The sequence below is a fragment of the Oncorhynchus nerka genome, linkage group LG3 (assembly GCF_034236695.1).
Source record: "Oncorhynchus nerka isolate Pitt River linkage group LG3, Oner_Uvic_2.0, whole genome shotgun sequence".
Taxonomy (NCBI): domain Eukaryota; kingdom Metazoa; phylum Chordata; class Actinopteri; order Salmoniformes; family Salmonidae; genus Oncorhynchus; species Oncorhynchus nerka.
The window spans coordinates 87081893-87102386 of record NC_088398.1 but is presented as its reverse complement, the minus strand read 5'-3'; the positions used below and the strand labels follow the sequence as shown (position 1 = coordinate 87102386).

The 20494-nt window shown below is 49.6% G+C and overlaps 1 protein-coding gene across 1 annotated transcript in view; it reads left to right on the top strand.

The window, feature by feature from the left end:
- LOC115127120 (hyccin 2-like) overlaps positions 1-20163 on the top strand; it is a 200743-nt gene extending 180580 nt beyond the window's left edge. Inside the window, exons 10-12 of the mRNA XM_065016440.1 lie at positions 3579-3666; positions 8651-8807; positions 16958-20163. Coding sequence (XP_064872512.1) covers positions 3579-3666; positions 8651-8807; positions 16958-17787 — 1075 coding nt within the window. The 3' untranslated portion in view covers positions 17788-20163. The remainder of the gene's footprint in view (positions 1-3578; positions 3667-8650; positions 8808-16957) is intronic.
- The last annotated feature ends 331 nt before the right edge of the window (positions 20164-20494 follow it).

The window sequence follows — 20494 nt, the reverse complement described above, 5'->3', positions numbered from 1 at the left end:
GTGAACAAAGGGATAAAAAATGGCTGCTCTCCCTTTGTTAGCTTTAGCATCTCGTACAAGCTAATCCTGTTGGTACAGAAACCTCACTTTCAAGCACAACATAGGACCCCCTTCAACAAGGGAACTGTTTTACTAATTACGTCTTACATTCAAACTCTTTCGCCGATTTTTTTTTGCGATGTTTACCGGAACGCGCGGTAACATGTTTTTGTACTCGCACTACTGAAGAGCGAAAGATGGAGAGAGAATTACTCTCTTGGTCAAGCTAATATCTACTCAAATTGCAATCGGCTGGCCCTATGTCCTCGCTCAATAAATGAATAATGACCGAGTCTACTCGCTCCTGAAATGCGAGAGACAAAAATACTGCTACGTCTGGCCCGACGAGTCTATACATCCTAGCACTAGACATGTAATAATTAACCCACTGTCAGAGAACACGGTTGTATAAATGGCTCTATCACGTCCTAGCACTAGACATGTAATAATTAACCAACTGTCAGAGAGGCTCTATCACGTCCTAGCACTAGACATGTAATAATTAACCCACTGTCAGAGAACACGGTTGTATAAATGGCTCTATCACGTCCTAGCACTAGACATGTAATAATTAACCAACTGTCAGAGAGGCTCTATCACGTCCTAGCACTAGACATGTAATAATTAACCAACTGTCAGAGAGGCTCTATCACGTCCTAGCACTAGACATGTAATAATTAACCCACTGTCAGAGAGGCTCTATCACGTCCTAGCACTAGACATGTAATAATTAACCCACTGTCAGAGAACAACACGGTTGCAACCTCCATATCTTTTTCCAAGGCAACAACCCTGTCTACAGCTCCAATGGTGTGTTACGTCATCTGCTTTTCAATTTCTTAGACTGAATTCAACACGAAGGCCTCATTCTATCTTAGATTCTTCGCATGAGGCTCCAATATGTTGTCTTTACTACCATTAATGTGATGACTGTTATCAAATCAATTAATTATGTTTAATTTTTACGTGATTTAGTTCATCATGGAGTCTTGGGGGCACCACCGGATAAGTTATTTAACCAGTTACTATCTCCCGACTCTAAAGATATACATATCTCTTACATCAATAACAATCAATTGTTATTACCTCATATCAGTCTTTCTGAATGTCGTTGACTTCAAATTACCAACAAAAGGGTATATAACAAAGTATTGAGAAACTTTTGTTGTTTACCAAATACTTATTTTCCACCATAATTTGCAGATAAATTCATTAAAAATCCTACAATGTAATTTTCTTGATTTTTTTTTTCTCATTTTGTCTGTCATAGTTCACATTCCCACACACACACACACACCACCACACACACATTCCCACACACACACACCCTCATATTACAGTCTGTGGACCTATATTGTCCCTTAATAGCTTTTCATGGAAACGTTTTCTTCCAGCACAAAGAGGACACAGGAAACATGGTAATAGCATGGTGGAATGGAGGACGATGTGACCTTCGGGTTGCTGTGACAATTGCCTCTCTCTTACTTGCTTCGGGCCCCGACAGGGATCATTGCGGTGCAGTCAGCATGTTTCATGCTGCGGGCAGGAGTGGGTGGTCAGACAAATTTGGGGTGAGAATATTTCTGCTTTGTATGCATTAGACTTACCTATTAGCCACCGTGCTTCTACATGGGGTTTCAGGCTGCGTTTCAGGCTGGGTTTCAGGCTGGGTTTCTGTACAGCACTTTGAGATATCAGCTGATGTAAAAAGGGCTATATAAATAAATTTGATTATTTAACACTGAATTAAATGAATGAATGGTTTTGGGTGGATTTTCCCTTTAAGTAGCCTACCTCCTCTCCTAGTTGGGCGTGCCAGATCATGTGTGTCGAGTATATGTGTTGTCTCAATGAAATAGAGTAGGCTATAGCCTACGCATGGGCAGAGAGGCACGGGGCAGCTATCTTTCCAAGGAAATGTACTTCCTAAATATGATTATGCTATAATTTACTACATTACCTTGGAAATAAATATTGATCATCCATATTTGTCCCATCCCTAAAACATAAAATAGCTCAAGAGAAAGTGCAAGTCTCTCCAACTCTGCTCTCTTCAAACTGATATAGCCCAGTAAATCAAATTTATTTATAAAGCCCTTCTTACATCAGCTGATATCTCAAAGTGCTGTACAGAAACCCAGCCTAAAACCCCAAACAGCAAGCAATGCAGGTGTAGAAGCACGGTGGCTAGGAAAAACTCTGTAGAAAGGCCAGAACCTAGGAAGAAACCTAGAGAGGAACCAGGCTTTGAGGGGTGGCCAGTCCTCTTCTGGCTGTGCCGGGTGGAGATAACAGAACATGGCCAAGATGTTCAAATGTTCATAAATGACCAGCAGGGTCAAATAATAATAATCACAGTGGTTGTAGAGGGTGCAACAGGTCAGCACCTCAGGAATAAATGTCAGTTGGCTTGTCATAGCCGATCATTCAGAGTATCTCTACCAATCCTGCTGTCTCTAGAGAGTTGAAAACAGCAGGTCTGGGACAGGTAGCACGTCCGGTGAACAGGTCAGGGTTCCATAGCCGCAGGCAGAACAGTTGAAACTGGAGCAGCAGCACGACCAGGTGGACTGGGGACAGCAAGGAGTCATCAGGCCAGGTAGTCCTGAGGCATGGTCCTAGGTTTCAGGTCCTCCGAGAAAAGAGAGAAAGAAAGAGAATTAGAGGGAGCATACTTAAATTCACACAGGACACCGGATAAGACAGGAGAAATACTCCAGATATAACAAACTGACCCTAGCCCCCCGACACATAAACTACTGCAGCATAAATACTGGAGGCTGAGACAGGAGGCGTCAGGAGACACTATGGCCCCATCCAACGATACCCCCAGACAGGGCCAACCAGGTAGGATATAACCCCACTCACTTTGCCAAAGCACAGCCCCCACACCACTAGAGAGATATCTTCAACCACCAACTTACCATCCTAAGACAAGGCCGAGTATAGCCCACAAAGATCTCCGCCACGGCACAACCCAAGGGGGGGCGCCAACCCAGACAGGAAGATCACATCAGTGACTGAACCCACTCAAGTGACGCACCCCTCCCAGGGACGGCATGAAAGAGCACCATTAAGCCAGTGACTCAGCCCCTGTAATAGGGTTAGAGGCAGAGAATCCCAGTAATACAGATTGCCTAATATAATGGGCCATTTGAGAATCTCTGGTAATTTAACCAATTTCTGAAGTTATTTTTGCACGTTTTGAAATTGCCTATAGTGTGCAAAATTGCTGGAACCATGGCTGGCAGGCGAGCTGGATCACATACGCCTAAAACAACGTTGCATGACTGTGGTTGGATTGGGGCCATTTCCTGCAGGTGGAAATAGAACAGAAGGCCAGCGATATAAAAAGCTGCAGGTGTGGTAGAACTCTACCTTGGACTAGTAATCATAGCCCTGCTCTAATAACAGATTTACATTATCTGTGAGAGTCAGACATCGGGACACCTGGCTGGTCATCCTGAATGTTGACTTGGACATTGTCGTGGTGATTAGTGATGTTTGACTTGTTCTTGTATGTGTTTTGTCTCATACAGATATAATGGCGAGTGGGAGATGGGGAAGGAAGCTCTGGAAGATATCCTCTACAGAGCTCAGCTGGAACTCTACTCTCAGCCCCTACTGGTAAGACTTAACCCATGGGCCTATAAACCCAGCCCCTACTGGTAAGACTTAACCCATGGGCCTATAAACTCAGCCCCTACTGGTAAGACTTAACCCATGGGCCTATAAACTCAGCCCCTACTGGTAAGACTTAACCCATGGGAACTCAGCCCCTACTGGTAAGACCTAACCCATGGGCCTATAAACCCAGCCCCTACTGGTAAGACTTAACCCATGGGCCTATAAACTCAGCCCCTACTGGTAAGACCTAACCCATGGGCCTATAAACCCAGCCCCTACTGGTAAGACTTCCGGCGCCGACTGAGATGGCCGCCTCGCTTCGCGTTCCTAGGAAACTATGCAGTTTTTTGTTTTTTTACGTGTTATTTCTTACATTAGTACCCCAGGTCATCTTAGGTTTCATTACATACAGTCGAGAAGAACTACTGAATATAAGATCAGCGCCAACTCACCATCAGTACGACCAAGAATATGTTTTCCGCGACGCGGATCCGGTGTTCTGCCTTACAAACAGGACAACGGAATGGATCGCATGCAGCGACCCAAGGAAACGACTCCGAAAAAGAGGGAAACGAGGCGGTGTTCTGGTCAGACTCCGAAAAAGGGCACATCGCGCAGCACTCCCCAGCATTCTTCTTGCCAATGTCCAGTCTCTTGACAACAAGGTTGACGAAATCCGAGCAAGAGTAGCATTCCAGAGGGACATCAGAGACTGCAACGTTCTCTGCTTCACAGAAACATGGCTAACTGGGAAGACGCAATCCGAGGCGGTGCAGCCAACGGGTTTCACCACGCATCGCGCCGACAGAAACAAACATCTTTCTGGTAAGAAGAGTGGCGGGGGCGTATGCCTCATGACTAACGAGACATGGTGTGATGAAGGAAACATACAGGAACTCAAATCCTTCTGTTCACCTGATTTAGAATTCCTCACAATCAAATGTAGACCGCATTATCTTCCAAGAGAATTCTCCTCGATTATAATCACAGCCGTATATATCCCCCCAAGCAGACACATCGATGGCTCTGAACGAACTTTATTTAACTCTTTGCAAACTGGAAACCATTTATCCGGAGGCTGCATTCATTGTAGCTGGGGATTTTAACAAAGCTAATCTGAAAACAAGACTCCCTAAATTTTACCAGCATATCGATTGCGCAACCAGGGGTGGTAAAACCTTGGATCATTGTTACTCTAACTTCCGCGACGCATATAAGGCCCTGCCCCGCCCCCCTTTCGGAAAAGCTGACCACGACTCCATTTTGCTGATCCCTGCCTACAGGCAGAAACTTAAACAAGAGGCTCCCACGCTGAGGTCTGTCCAACGCTGGTCAGACCAAGCTGACTCCACACTCCAAGACTGCTTCCATCACGTGGACTGGGACATGTTTCGTATTGCGTCAGATGGAAATATTGACGAATACGCTGATTCGGTGTGCGAGTTCATTAGAACGTGCGTCGAAGATGTCGTTCCCATAGCAACGATAAAAACATTCCCAAACCAGAAACCGTGGATTGATGGCAGCATTCGCGTGAAACTGAAAGCGCGAACCACTGCTTTTAATCAGGGCAAGGTGTCTGGTAATATGTCCGAATATAAACAATGCAGCTATTCCCTCCGCAAGGCTATCAAACAAGCTAAGCGTCAGTACAGAGACAAAGTGGAATCTCAATTCAATGGCTCAGACACAAGAGGCATGTGGCAGGGTCTACAGTCAATCACGGACTACAAGAAGAAACCCAGCCCAGTCACGGACCAGGATGTCTTGCTCCCAGGCAGACTAAATCACTTTTTGCCCGCTTTGAGGACAATACAGTGCCACTGACACTGCCTGCAACGAAAACATGCAGTCTCTCCTTCACTGCAGCCGAGGTGAGTAAGACATTTAAACGTGTTAACCCTCGCAAGGCTGCAGGCCCAGACGGCATCCCCAGCCGCGCCCTCAGAGCATGCGCAGACCAGCTGGCCGGTGTGTTTACGGACATATTCAATCAATCCCTATACCAGTCTGCTGTTCCCACATGCTTCAAGAGGGCCACCATTGTTCCTGTTCCCAAGAAAGCTAAGGTAACTGAGCTAAACGACTACCGCCCCGTAGCACTCACTTCCGTCATCATGAAGTGCTTTGAGAGACTAGTCAAGGACCATATCACCTCCACCCTACCTGACACCCTAGACCCACTCCAATTTGCTTACCGCCCAAATAGGTCCACAGACGATGCAATCTCAACCACACTGCACACTGCCCTAACCCACCTGGACAAGAGGAATACCTATGTGAGAATGCTGTTCATCGACTACAGCTCGGCATTCAATACCATAGTACCCTCCAAGCTCGTCATCAAGCTCGAGACCCTGGGTCTCGACCCCGCCCTGTGCAACTGGGTACTGGACTTCCTGACGGGCCGCCCACAGGTGGTGAGGGTAGGCAACAACATCTCCTCCCCGCTGATCCTCAACACGGGGGCCCCACAAGGGTGCGTTCTGAGCCCTCTCCTGTACTCCCTGTTCACCCACGACTGCGTGGCCATGCACGCTCCAACTCAATCATCAAGTTTGCGGACGACACAACAGTGGTAGGCTTGATTACCAACAACGACGAGACGGCCTACAGGGAGGAGGTGAGGGCCCTCGGAGTGTGGTGTCAGGAAAATAACCTCACACTCAACGTCAACAAAACTAAGGAGATGATTGTGGACTTCAGGAAACAGCAGAGGGAACACCCCCTATCCACATCGATGGATCAGTAGTGGAGAGGGTAGCAAGTTTTAAGTTCCTCGGCATACACATCACAGACAAACTGAATTGGTCCACTCACACTGACAGCGTCGTGAAGAAGGCGCAGCAGCGCCTCTTCAACCTCAGGAGGCTGAAGAAATTCGGCTTGTCACCAAAAGCACTCACAAACTTCTACAGATGCACAATCGAGAGCATCCTGGCGGGCTGTATCACCGCCTGGTACGGCAACTGCTCCGCCCTCAACCGTAAGGCTCTCCAGAGGGTAGTGAGGTCTGCACAACGCATCACCGGGGGCAAACTACCTGCCCTCCAGGACACCTACACCACCCGATGTTACAGGAAGGCCATAAAGATCATCAAGGACATCAACCATCCAAACCACTGCCTGTTCACCCCGCTATCATCCAGAAGGCGAGGTCAGTACAGGTGCATCAAAGCTGGGACCGAGAGACTGAAAAACAGCTTCTATCTCAAGGCCATCAGACTGTTAAACAGCAATCACTAACATTGAGTGGCTGCTGCCAACACACTGTCATTGACACTGACCCAACTCCAGCCACTTTAATAATGGGAATTGATGGGAAATGATGTAAATATATCACTAGCCACTTTAAACAATGCTACCTTATATAATGTTACTTACCCTACACTATTCATCTCAAATGCATATGTATATACTGTACTCTAGATCATCGACTGCATTCTTATGTCACTAGCCACTTTAACTATGCCACTTTGTTTACTTTGTCTACATACTCATCTCATATGTATATACTGTACTCGATACCATCTACTGTATGCTGCTCTGTACCATCACTCATTCATATATCCTTATGTACATATTCCTTATCCCCTTACACTGTGTATAAGACAGTAGTTTTGGAATTGTTAGTTAGATTACTTGTTGGTTATCACTGCATGGTCGGAACTAGAAGCACAAGCATTTCGCTACACTCGCATTAACATCTGCTAACCATGTGTATGTGACAAATAAAATTTGATTTGATTTGATTTGATTTAAGACTTAACCCATGGGCTTAAAACTCAGCCCCTACTGGTAAGACCTAACCCATGGGCCTATAAACCCAGCCCCTACTGGTAAGACCTAACCCATGGACTTAAAACTCAGCCCCTACTGGTAAGACCTAACCCATGGGCTTAACACTCAGCCCCTACTGGTAAGACCTAACCCATGGGCTTAACACTCAGCCCCTACTGGTAAGACCTAACCCATGGGCTTATAAACTCAGCACCCTACTGGTAAGACCTAACCCATGGGCTTAACACTCAGCCCCTACTGGTAAGACCTAACCCATGGGCTTAACACTCAGCCCCTACTGGTAAGACCTAACCCATGGGCTTATAAACTCAGCACCCTACTGGTAAGACTTAACCCATGGGCTTAAAACTCAGCCCCTACTGGTAAGACCTAACCCATGGCCTTATAAACTCAGCCCCTACTGGTAAGACCTAACCCATTGGCCTATAAACTCAGCCCCTACTGGTAAGACCTAACCCATTGGCCTATAAACCCATGGTCCCGTTTCCAGAGTCCTGTACCATGGTCCCATTTCCAGAGTCCTGTACCATGGTCCCATTTCCAGAGTCCTGTACCAGGGTCCCATTTCCAGAGTCCTGTACCAGGGTCCCATTTCCAGAGTCCTGTACCAGGGTCCCATTTCCAGAGTCCTGTACCAGGGTCCCATTTCCAGAGTCCTGTACCAGGGTCCCATTTCCAGAGTCCTGTACCAGGGTCCCATTTCCAGAGTCCTGTACCAGGGTCCCATTTCCAGAGTCCTGTACCAGGGTCCCATTTCCAGAGTCCTGTACCAGGGTCCCATTTCCAGAGTCCTGTACCAGGGTCCCATTTCCAGAGTCCTGTACCAGGGTCCCATTTCCAGAGTCCTGTACCAGGGTCCCATTTCCAGAGTCCTGTACCAGGGTCCCATTTCCAGAGTCCTGTACCAGGGTCCCATTTCCAGAGTCCTGTACCAGGGTCCCATTTCCAGAGTCCTGTACCAGGGTCCCATTTCCAGAGTCCTGTACAGCCATAGAGCTGAGACTGTTCCATCAGAAATTATATCTATTAGTCTAGTGACCTCAAACCTCTATTCCCCCTGCCAGTTGGGGGTTGCTGTGAGCAGTTTTCTGCCAGACATCGGGTTTGGAGTTGAGGTTAGTTAGGGATAGCATTTGGGTTTGGTTGACCAGTCCATTTGACCCTTGACCTGTGCTCCCGCTAGCTGGGTAACGCTATGAAGAGTTCCCTGCCAGACAACGCTCCAGATGAGACACGAGGCAGGAAGGTCCTTCAGGTGGAGGTCACTCCAACCGTCAGTCGCATCTCCCGCTCCGCCATCACTGCTGCATCCATCAGACGCCATCGCTGGAAGAGAGAGGGTAAGAGACACTTACTGTACACACAGCAACACTTACTGTATGCACAGCAACACTTACTGTATGCACAGCAACACTTACTGTACACACAGCAACACTTACTGTATGCACAGCAACACTTACTGTACACATTAACCCTGGAAGAGGGAGGGTAAGATACACTTACTGTACACACAGCAACACTTACTGTACACACAGCAACACTTACTGTATGCACAGCAACACTTACTGTATGCACAGCAACACTTACTGTATGCACAGCAACACTTACTGTATGCACAGCAACACTTACTGTATGCACAGCAACACTTACTGTATGCACAGCAACACTTACTGTACACACAGCAACACTTACTGTACGCACAGCAACACTTACTGTATGCACAGCAACACTTACTGTACGCACAGCAACACTTACTGTACGCACAGCAACACTTACTGTACGCACAGCAACACTTACTGTACGCACAGCAACACTTACTGTACGCACAGCAACACTTACTGTACGCACAGCAACACTTACTGTACACATTAACCCTGGAAGAGGGAGGGTAAGAGACACTTACTGTACACACAGCAACACTTACTGTACACACAGCAACACTTACTGTATGCACAGCAACACTTACTGTACACATTAACCCTGGAAGATGGAGGGTAAGAGACACTTACTGTACACACAGCAACACTTACTGTACACACAGCAACACTTACTGTACACACAGCAACACTTACTGTACACACAGCAACACTTACTGTACACATTAACCCTGGAAGAAGGAGGGTAAGAGACACTTACTGTACACACAGCAACACTTACTGTATGCACAGCAACACTTACTGTACACATTAACCCTGGAAGAGAGAGGGTTAGAGACAGCAACACTTACTGTACACATTAACCCTGGAAGGGAGAGGGTAAGAGACACTTACTGTACACACAGCAACACTTACTGTATGCACAGCAACACTTACTGTACACATTAACCCTGGAAGAGAGAGGGTAAGAGACAGCAACACTTACTGTACACATTAAACCTGGAAGAGAGAGGGTTAGAGACAGCAACACTTACTGTACACACAGCAACACTTACTGTACACATTAACCCTGTAAAAGAGAGGGTTAGAGACAGCAACACTTACTGTACACATTAACCCTGGAAGATGGAGGCTAAGAGACACTTACTGTACACACAGCAACACTTACTGTACACATTAACCCTGGAAGAGGGAGGGTAAGAGACACTTACTGTACACACAGCAACACTTACTGTACACATTAACCCTGGAAGAGAGAGGGTTAGAGACAGCAACACTTACTGTACACACATTAACCCTGGAAGAGAGAGGGTTAGAGACAGCAACACTTACTGTACACATTAACCCTGGAAGAGAGAGGGTTAGAGACAGCAACACTTACTGTACACATTAACCATGGAAGAGAGAGGGTTAGAGACAGCAACACTTACTGTACACATTAACCCTGGAAGAGAGAGAGTTAGAGACAGCAACACTTACTGTACACATTAACCCTGGAAGAGAGAGAGTTAGAGACAGCAACACTTACTGTACACATTAACCCTGGAAGAGAGAGAGTTAGAGACAGCAACCCTGTGGTCAGATGTCATATCATTTATAACCCACTCGTCACCAGTGGGAGTGTACAGTGTGTGGTCAGATGTCATGTCATTTATAACCCTCTCGTCACCAGTGGGAGTGTACAGTGTGTGGTCAGATGTCATGTCATTTATAACCCTCTCGTCACCAGTGGGAGTGTACAGTGTGTGGTCAGATGTCATGTCATTTATAACCCTCTCGTCACCAGTGGGAGTGTACAGTGTGTGGTCAGATGTCATGGTTGATTTCCTGACCATGATAAGTGCTGTACCATGTAGACTGCTGATGGGTGTGGCTGTTAAGAGCATCTCATCCTGTGTTGTTACACCCCAGATTGTTTTGACTACACAACGAAAGCAGAGCTCAGTGTCACCATCACTCCTAGCCACACCTCCTGGGATCCAGCAGCCAATCGAGAGCAAGGAGGGCGGGGCTACATCATCATCCCCCCTGTCACATTGGAGTGTAGGCAGGAACGGGAGGAGTCACAGAGCAGTGAGGGTTCCGTCCCATTGGCTACCTCTCCACCTCCCCAGAGTAGTCAGATACTTACATTGCTACCTCCAAGTTCCTGTTTTCTAATTCATCTACCAACCACGTCATTTCTACACTGCCCTACAAAGTGCTGTAACTACGTAAAAACATTACTGACTTCAGTCTTTTTCAAGTCTAGACAGCAATTTCTGATTCTTCGTGACTTATTCTGAACGACTGGCTTGTTCTTGTGTCAGGAAACTAAATACCACATTAATCAGATAATATACCTGGCCATTACAATAGATCAAACATATTGACCAAATTTATAGTTACTGCACTTTGCCTTTTTTGGGCAGTATTGTCCTCTGTGCTGTATAGTAGTCCAGAGAGAGGAAGGAAGACTTCTGGGTGGAAGGATAGGTGGACAGGACCATAGCATGGTGCTCCTTCTACCTATGACCCCTGATCTACAACCTTACCATGACCCCATGCTTCCTGCTTAGAGCACCGCCTATCGTCAATACTGAGCATGCTCATCTGTTTCCTAAGGTAACTTCAGGATGTTTAGAAAAATGCCCTAACCTCTGGTGCCTGGTTCTGGTTCTCACCTGGAATGACTCCTATTGTTTTAGACCCAAATGTTATGTCACTGCAGCTCCATCTGGTGTCAGTTTCATTACAGGAAACATTTGGGCCAGCTGTACCTGTTCACTGGGGGTGTTTGCCATTACAGGAAACATTTGGGCCAGCAGCACCCAGCTGTACCTGTTCACTGGGGGTGTTTGCCATTACAGGAAACATTTGGGCCAGCTGCACCCAGCTGTACCTGTTCACTGGGGGTGTTGTCCATTTAGTTGTGTAGTGCAGTTGTATAGATGTGCAGAGATACAGCTGTATTCATGTATCTAACGTAGCGCAGCTCAGTGAGTGAGAAACTGCCTCCAAGCATGTGCATGACATGGCCTCCACACATACTGCCATCATCATCTCAATCATCAACATTCCAAACCATGCTCACCTCCAGCGCTCCAAACCATGCTCACCTCCAGCGCTCCAAACCATGCTCACCTCCAGCGCTCCAAACCATGCTCACCTCCAGCGCTCCAAACCATGCTCACCTCCAGCGCTCCAAACCATGCTCACCTCCAGCGCTCCAAACCATGCTCACCTCCAGCGCTCCAAACCATGCTCATCCTGCTTTTACCCATCTGTCTTAAACATATTCATTGCTACATTTGAAGGTCCATTTTGTCTTGTTTGATATGTCTAGAGTTCAGTCTGGTCAGCTCTGGGCTGCTGGACTGGATTGTCTACTCTTTACCCTCATCCCCTCATTTACAGACTTCTGTTAACCATATGCCAGTACGCCACAGGGCCCCCTGTAAGCCATATGCCAGCCGGCCAGCCACAGGGCCCCCCTGTAAGCCATATGCCAGCCGGCCAGCCACAGGGCCCCCCTGTAAGCCATATGCCAGCCGGCCAGCCACAGGGCCCCCCTGTAAGCCATATGCCAGCCGGCCAGCCACAGGGCCCCCCTGTAAGCCATATGCCAGCCGGCCAGCCACAGGGCCCCCCTGTAAGCCATATGCCAGCCACAGGGCCCCCCTGTAAGCCATATGCCAGCCGGCCAGCCACAGGGCCCCCCTGTAAGCCATATGCCAGCCACAGGGCCCCCCTGTAAGCCATATGCCAGCCACAGGGCCCCCCTGTAAGCCATATGCCAGCCACAGGGCCCCCCTGTAAGCCATATGCCAGCCGGCCAGCCACAGGGCCCCCTGTAAGCCATATGCTTGCCGGCCAGCCACAGGGGCCGGCTTCCTGTGACATCGGGTGGTGTAGGTGTACTGGAGGGCAGGTAGTTTTGCCCCCGGTGATGCGTTGTGCAGACCTCACTACCCTCTGGAGAGCCTTACGGTTGTGGGCGGAGCAGTTGCCGTACCAGGCGGTGATACAGCCCGACAGGATGCTCTCGATTGTGCATCTGTAGAAGTTTGTGAGTGCTTTTGGTGACAAGCCGAATTTCTTCAGCCTCCTGAGGTTGAAGAGGCGCTGCTGCGCTTTCTTCACGGTGCTGTCTGTGTGGGTGGACCAATTCAGTTTGTCTGTGATGTGTACGCTGAGGAACTTAAAACTTACTACCCTCTCCACTACTGTTCCATCGATGTGGATAGGGGGGTGTTCCCTCTGCTGTTTCCTGAAGTCCACAATCATCTCCTTAGTTTTGTTGACGTTGAGTGCGAGGTTATTTTCCTGACACCACACTCCGAGGGCCCTCACCTCCTCCCTGTAGGCCGTCTCGTCGTTGTTGGTAATCAAGTCTACCACTGTTGTGTTGTCCGCAAACTTGATGACTGGGTTGGAGGCGTGCGTGGCCACGCAGTCGTGGGTGAACAGGGAGTACAGGAGAGGGCTCAGAACGCACCCTTGTGGGGCCCCAGTGTTGAGGATCAGCGGGGTGGAGATGTTGTTACCTACCCTCACCACCTGGGGGCGGCCCGTCAGGAAGTCCAGTTGCCAGTCGTCCAGCCACTGAGCCCTCTGTAAGCCATATGCCAGCCAGCCAGCCACTGAGCCCTCTGTAAGCCATATGGCAGCCAGCCACAGAACCCTCTGTAAGCCATATGGCAGCCAGCCACTAAGCCCTCTGTAAGCCATATGGCAGCCAGCCACAGAGCCCTCTGTAAGCCATATGCCAGCCAGCCAGCCACAGAGCCCTCTATAAGCCATATGCCAGCCACTGAGCCCTCTGTAAGCCATATGCCAGCCAGCCACTGAGCCCTCTGTAAGCCATATGGCAGCCAGCCACAGAACCCTCTGTAAGCCATATGGCAGCCAGCCACTAAGCCCTCTGTAAGCCATATGGCAGCCAGCCACAGAGCCCTCTGTAAGCCATATGCCAGCCAGCCACTGAGGCCTCTGTAAGCCATATGCCAGCCAGCCAGCCACATAGCCTTCTGTAAGCCATATGCCAGCCAGCCAGCCACATAGCCCTCTGTAAGCCATATGCCAGCCAGCCAGCCACAGAGCCCTCTATAAGCCATATGCCAGCCACTGAGCCCTCTGTAAGCCATATGCCAGCCAGCCAGCCACAGAGCCCTCTATAAGCCATATGCCAGCCAGCCAGCCACTGAGCCCTCTGTAAGCCATATGCCAGCCAGCCAGCCACTGAGCCCTCTGTAAGCCATATGCCAGCCACAGAGCCCTCTGTAAGCCATATGCCAGCCAGCCAGCCACAGAGCCCTCTGTAAGCCATATGCCAGCCAGCCAGCCACAGAGCCCTCTATAAGCCATATGCCAGCCACTGAGCCCTCTGTAAGCCATATGCCAGCCAGCCAGCCACAGAGCCCTCTATAAGCCATATGCCAGCCAGCCAGCCACTGAGCCCTCTGTAAGCCATATGCCAGCCAGCCAGCCACTGAGCCCTCTGTAAGCCATATGCCAGCCACAGAGCCCTCTGTAAGCCATATGCCAGCCAGCCACAGAGCCCTCTGTAAGCCATATGCCAGCCAGCCACAGAGCCCTCTGTAAGCCATATGCCAGCCAGCCATAGAGCCCTCTGTAAGCCATATGCCAGCCAGCCACTGAGCCCTCTGTAAGCCATATGCCAGCCAGCCACTGAGCCCTCTGTAAGCCATATGCCAGCCAGCCACAGAGCCCTCTATAAGCTATATGCCAGCCAGCCACAGAACCCTCTGAAAGCCATTTTCCAGCCACAGAGCCCTGTGTAAGCCATTTTCCAGCCACAGAGCCCTGTGTAAGCCATTTTCCAGCCACAGAGCCCTGTGTAAGCCATTTTCCAGCCACAGAGCCCTGTGTAAGCCATTTTCCAGCCACAGAGCCCTGTGTAAGCCATTTTCCAGCCACAGAGCCCTGTGTAAGCCATTTTCCAGCCACAGAGCCCTGTGTAAGCCATTTTCCAGCCACAGAGCCCTCTGTAAGCCATTTTCCAGCCACAGAGCCCTGTGTAAGCCATTTTCCAGCCACAGAGCCCTCTGTAAGCCATATGCCAGCCAGCCACAGAACCCTCTGTAAGCCATTTTCCAGCCACAGAGCCCTGTGTAAGCCATTTTCCAGCCACAGAGCCCTGTGTAAGCCATTTTCCAGCCACAGAGCCCTGTGTAAGCCATTTTCCAGCCACAGAGCCCTGTGTAAGCCATTTTCCAGCCACAGAGCCCTGTGTAAGCCATTTTCCAGCCACAGAGCCCTCTGTAAGCCATTTTCCAGCCACAGAGCCCTGTGTAAGCCATTTTCCAGCCACAGAAACCTGTGTAAGCCATTTTCCAGCCACAGAGCCCTGTGTAAGCCATTTTCCAGCCACAGAGCCCTGTGTAAGCCATTTTCCAGCCACAGAGCCCTCTGTAAGCCATTTTCCAGCCACAGAGCCCTGTGTAAGCCATTTTCCAGCCACAGAACCCTCTGTAAGCCATTTTCCAGCCACAGAGCCCTGTGTAAGCCATTTTCCAGCCACAGAGCCCTGTGTAAGCCATTTTCCAGCCACAGAGCCCTGTGTAAGCCATTTTCCAGCCACAGAGCCCTCTGAAAGCCATTTTCCAGCCACAGAGCCCTGTGTAAGCCATTTTCCAGCCACAGAGCCCTGTGTAAGCCATTTTCCAGCCACAGAGCCCTCTGAAAGCCATTTTCCAGCCACAGAGCCCTCTGTAAGCCATTTTCCAGCCACAGAGCCCTGTGTAAGCCATTTTCCAGCCACAGAGCCCTGTGTAAGCCATTTTCCAGCCACAGAGCCCTCTGAAAGCCATTTTCCAGCCACAGAGCCCTCTGTAAGCCATTTTCCAGCCACAGAGCCCTGTGTAAGCCATTTTCCAGCCACAGAGCCCTGTGTAAGCCATTTTCCAGCCACAGAGCCCTGTGTAAGCCATTTTCCAGCCACAGAGCCCTCTGTAAGCCATTTTCCAGCCACAGAGCCCTGTGTAAGCCATTTTCCAGCCACAGAACCCTCTGTAAGCCATTTTCCAGCCACAGAGCCCTGTGTAAGCCATTTTCCAGCCACAGAGCCCTGTGTAAGCCATTTTCCAGCCACAGAGCCCTGTGTAAGCCATTTTCCAGCCACAGAGCCCTCTGAAAGCCATTTTCCAGCCACAGAGCCCTGTGTAAGCCATTTTCCAGCCACAGAGCCCTGTGTAAGCCATTTTCCAGCCACAGAGCCCTGTGTAAGCCATTTTCCAGCCACAGAGCCCTGTGTAAGCCATTTTCCAGCCACAGAGCCCTCTGTAAGCCATTTTCCAGCCACAGAGCCCTGTGTAAGCCATTTTCCAGCCACAGAGCCCTGTGTAAGCCATTTTCCAGCCACAGAGCCCTGTGTAAGCCATTTTCCAGCCACAGAGCCCTGTGTAAGCCATTTTCCAGCCACAGAGCCCTGTGTAAGCCATTTTCCAGCCACAGAGCCCTCTGAAAGCCATTTTCCAGCCACAGAGCCCTGTGTAAGCCATTTTCCAGCCACAGAGCCCTGTGTAAGCCATTTTCCAGCCACAGAGCCCTGCAGTTGTGGTTTGACAGGTCTTTTATAAGAGCTAAGGGTTGAATCAAGAAGTGCAACAAAAGAGCGTGTTGCTTGTGCTCTTGTCATGTGCTTGTCCTCTTCTCTTGGATATGGTCTATAGTGTATCCATTCATCCAGCTGTAGCTGATCTGTAGAGATGCTGTACCTCAGCCAGACATCGTGTCGATATAGTCAGCCTGCATAGACTGTAGTCTCCACTGTGACACCTTATAGCAGGTTTCTAGTGGAGACAAAATGTCTGTTCTAGGGTTGCAAAATTCCTGTCACTTTCCCCAAATTCCCTGGTTTTCCAGAAATCCTGGTTGGAGGATATTTTTGCTGGAATTTATGGGAAACCTGGGAATTTTTGGGAAAATTTACTGGAATTTTGCAGCCCTGGTCTGTTCCTTCCAGTTCATCCTGCTTCAGCGGTCTCTGTCTCCATCACTTCATTCTCTCATCCTGTGTTCTGTCTGTTTTTAAAGCTTCATTCTCTCATCCTGTCTTCTGTCTGTTTTTAATCACTTTATTTTCTCAAACTATTTTCTGTCTGTCTCTCCAGATGCTGATGGGATGAGTGTAGGTGAGGAGTCATTCAACCTCAACGACCCAGACGAGGGTTTCTCCTCAGGGGCTTCCAACAGCAGCCAGCCCAGCGCCACCAAGCCTGGGGGCCCCGGGCCCCGGGGGGGCAGTCAGAAGAGCAGCAGCGTCAAGAAGACTGTCACTGCCAGACTGTCCCGAGAGAGAGAGCGGGAGCTGATGCATAGGGAGAAGGAGATGGAGAAGATGAAAGACCAGGAGAGAGCGAGGGAGAAGGAGAGAGAGCTGGAGAGATGGAGGGAGAAGGAGAGGCAGAGAGAGAGGGTGGCGGAGAGTCGCAGGGAGCTGTTCTCTGCCGTGGTGGCCACTCCCACAGCAGCTCTGAGACGACGTCAGCAAACACAGACCCCTTCCCCTGCTCCTCCCCCCGTCACCATGGACACCATCGACATCGAGCTCAGCCCAATCAAGAAGCAGCAGTCCTTCCCTGGCCCCTCCCCCAGCCCCTCCCCCGGCACACTGGTCCGAACAGCCAGCTCCGCCTCCTCCAAGTCGTTGTATGAAGGTGTGAACATGAACCTGAACGGCAGCATTAGCAGCCTGGGGGGGGCTCTGGGAGGTTCTGGGGGGCTGGGGGGGGCTCTGGGAGGTTCTGGGGGGCTGGAGGGGGCTCTGGGAGGGCTGGGTGCCAGCGTGGGAGGAGGGACCCACCGCTACTCCACCATCAGCCTGCAGGAGGAGGTGCTGGCCCGGCCTGAGGAGAACCAGGAGCTACTCTCCTCGGGAGCGCCCCTCACCAAGCAGTCCCGCTCCCCCAGCTTCAACATGCAGATCATATCACAGGTGTAGCCTAGCCTGGTGGGGTTGGCGGGGGGGCCTGGCAGGGTGGGACCTGGTGGGGAGGTAGACTCGCGCACACACATATAGACACACACAAATTAATACATGCATATATATACAGGTGTGTGTATATATATGTGTGTGTGTGTGATATATATATATATATACACACACACACACACACACACACATCTCACACCCAGCAGTCGGTCTCTGTTTCCTATTGTTCCGACTGGAACCCCACCCCCTGTATGGCTGGACCCCACCCCCTGTATGGCTGAACCCCACCCCCTGTATGGCTGGACCCCACCCCCTGTATGGCTGGACCCCACCCCCTGTATGGCTGGACCCCACCCCCTGTATGGCTGAACCCCACCCCTTGTTTGGTTGAATGGCCACTAAGCCCAGGGTCTTCTGCCCTGTAGAGAGAGAGAGACTAATGTTTTGACAAATAGCAGAGGGCTTTTGTCTTCATGTTCAATTGTATACATAGTCAATCTATTTGAAACTTGCTGTCTTCAACAGCAGTAACTGAGAATGGGAGTGTATAGTCTTCCAGACTTCCACTACCTAGAGTTAGGGTTCTGTCCTACTGCTATCCTGGGTCGGTCTCCCTGAAGGAACACACCATTCCACCTCTGACAGACAAAGCCACAGAAACACACCATTCCACCTCGGTGACAGGCAGAGACCCACAGAAACACACCATTCCACCACTGTGACAGGCAGAGACCCACAGAAACACACCATTCCACCTCTGTAGCAGGCAGAAACACACCATTCCACCTCTGACAGACAAAGCCACAGAAACACACCATTCCACCTCTGACAGACAAAGCCACAGAAACACACCATTCCACCTCTGTAGCAGGCAGAGACCCACAGAAACACACCATTAGACAGCAGCAGGACAACACACCATTAGACAGCAGCAGGACAACACACCATTAGACAGCAGCACACCATTAGACAGCAGTAGGACAACACCATTAGACAGCAGCAGGACAACACCATTAGACAGCAGCAGGACAACACACCATTAGACAGCAGTAGTTCAACACCATTAGACAGCAGTAGGACAACACCATTAGACATCAACACACCATTAGACAGCAGTTGGGCAACACACCATTAGACAGCAGCAGGACAACACCATTAGACAGCAGCAGGACAACACCATTAGACAGCAGTAGGACAACACACCATTAGACAGCAGTAGGACAACACACCATTAGACAGCAGTAGGACAACACCATTAGACAGCAGCTGGACAACACCATTAGACAGCAACACACCATTAGACAGCAGTAGGACAACACCATTAGACAACAGTAGGACAACACCATTAGACAGCAACACACCATTAGACAGCAGCAGGACAACACACCATTAGACAGCAGTAGGACAACACCATTAGACAACAGTAGGACAACACCATTAGACAGCAACACACCATTAGACAGCAGCAGGACAACACACCATTAGACAACAGCAGGACAACACACCATTAGACAGCAGTAGGACAACACCATTAGACAGCAAAACACAATTAGACAGCAGCAGGACAACACCATTAGACAGCAACACACCATTAGACAGCAGCAGGACAACACCATTAGACAGCAGCAGGACAACACCATTAGACAGCAACACACCATTAGACAGCAGCAGGACAACACCATTAGACAGCAGCAGGACAACACCATTAGACAGCAGCAGGACAACACCATTAGACAGCAACACACCATTAGACAGCAGCAGGACAACACCATTAGACATCAACACACCATTAGACAGCAGCTGGACAACACACCATTAGACAGCAGCTGGACAACACCATTAGACAGCAGCTGGACAACACCATTAGACAGCAGCAGGGCAACACACCATTAGACAGCAGCAGGACAACACCATTAGACAGCAGTAGGACAACACCATTAGACAGGAGTAGGACAACACCATTAGACAGCAGTAGGGCAACACACCATTAGACAGCAGCAGGACAACACCATTAGACAACAGTAGGGCAACACCATTAGACAGCAGTAGGGCAACACACCATTAGACAGCAGCAGGACAACACCATTAGACAGCTGCAGGGCAGCACACCATTAGACAGCAGTAGGAGAACACCATTAGACAGCAGTAGGACAATACCATTAGACAGCAACACACCATTAGACAGCAACACACCATTAGACAGCAGCACACCATTAGACAGCAGCAGGACAACACACCATTAGACACCAACAGGGCAACACACCATTAGACAGCAGTAGGACAACACCATTAGACAGCAGCACACCATTAGACAGCAACACACCATTAGACAGCAACACACCATTAGACAGCAGCAGGACAACACACCATTAGACAGCAACACACCATTAGACAGCAACACACCATTAGACAGCAGCAGGACAACACACCATTAGACAGCAACACACCATTAGACAGCAACACACCATTAGACAGCAGCAGGACAACACCATTAGACAGCAGCAGGACAACACACCATTAGACAGCAGCAGGACAACACACCATTAGACAGCAGCAGTTCAACACCATTAGACAGCAGCAGGACAACACCATTAGACAGCAGCACACCATTAGACAGCAGCAGGACAACACCATTAGACAGCAACACACCATTAGACAGCAGCAGGACAACACACCATTAGGCAGCAACAGGACAACACACCATTAGACAGCAGCA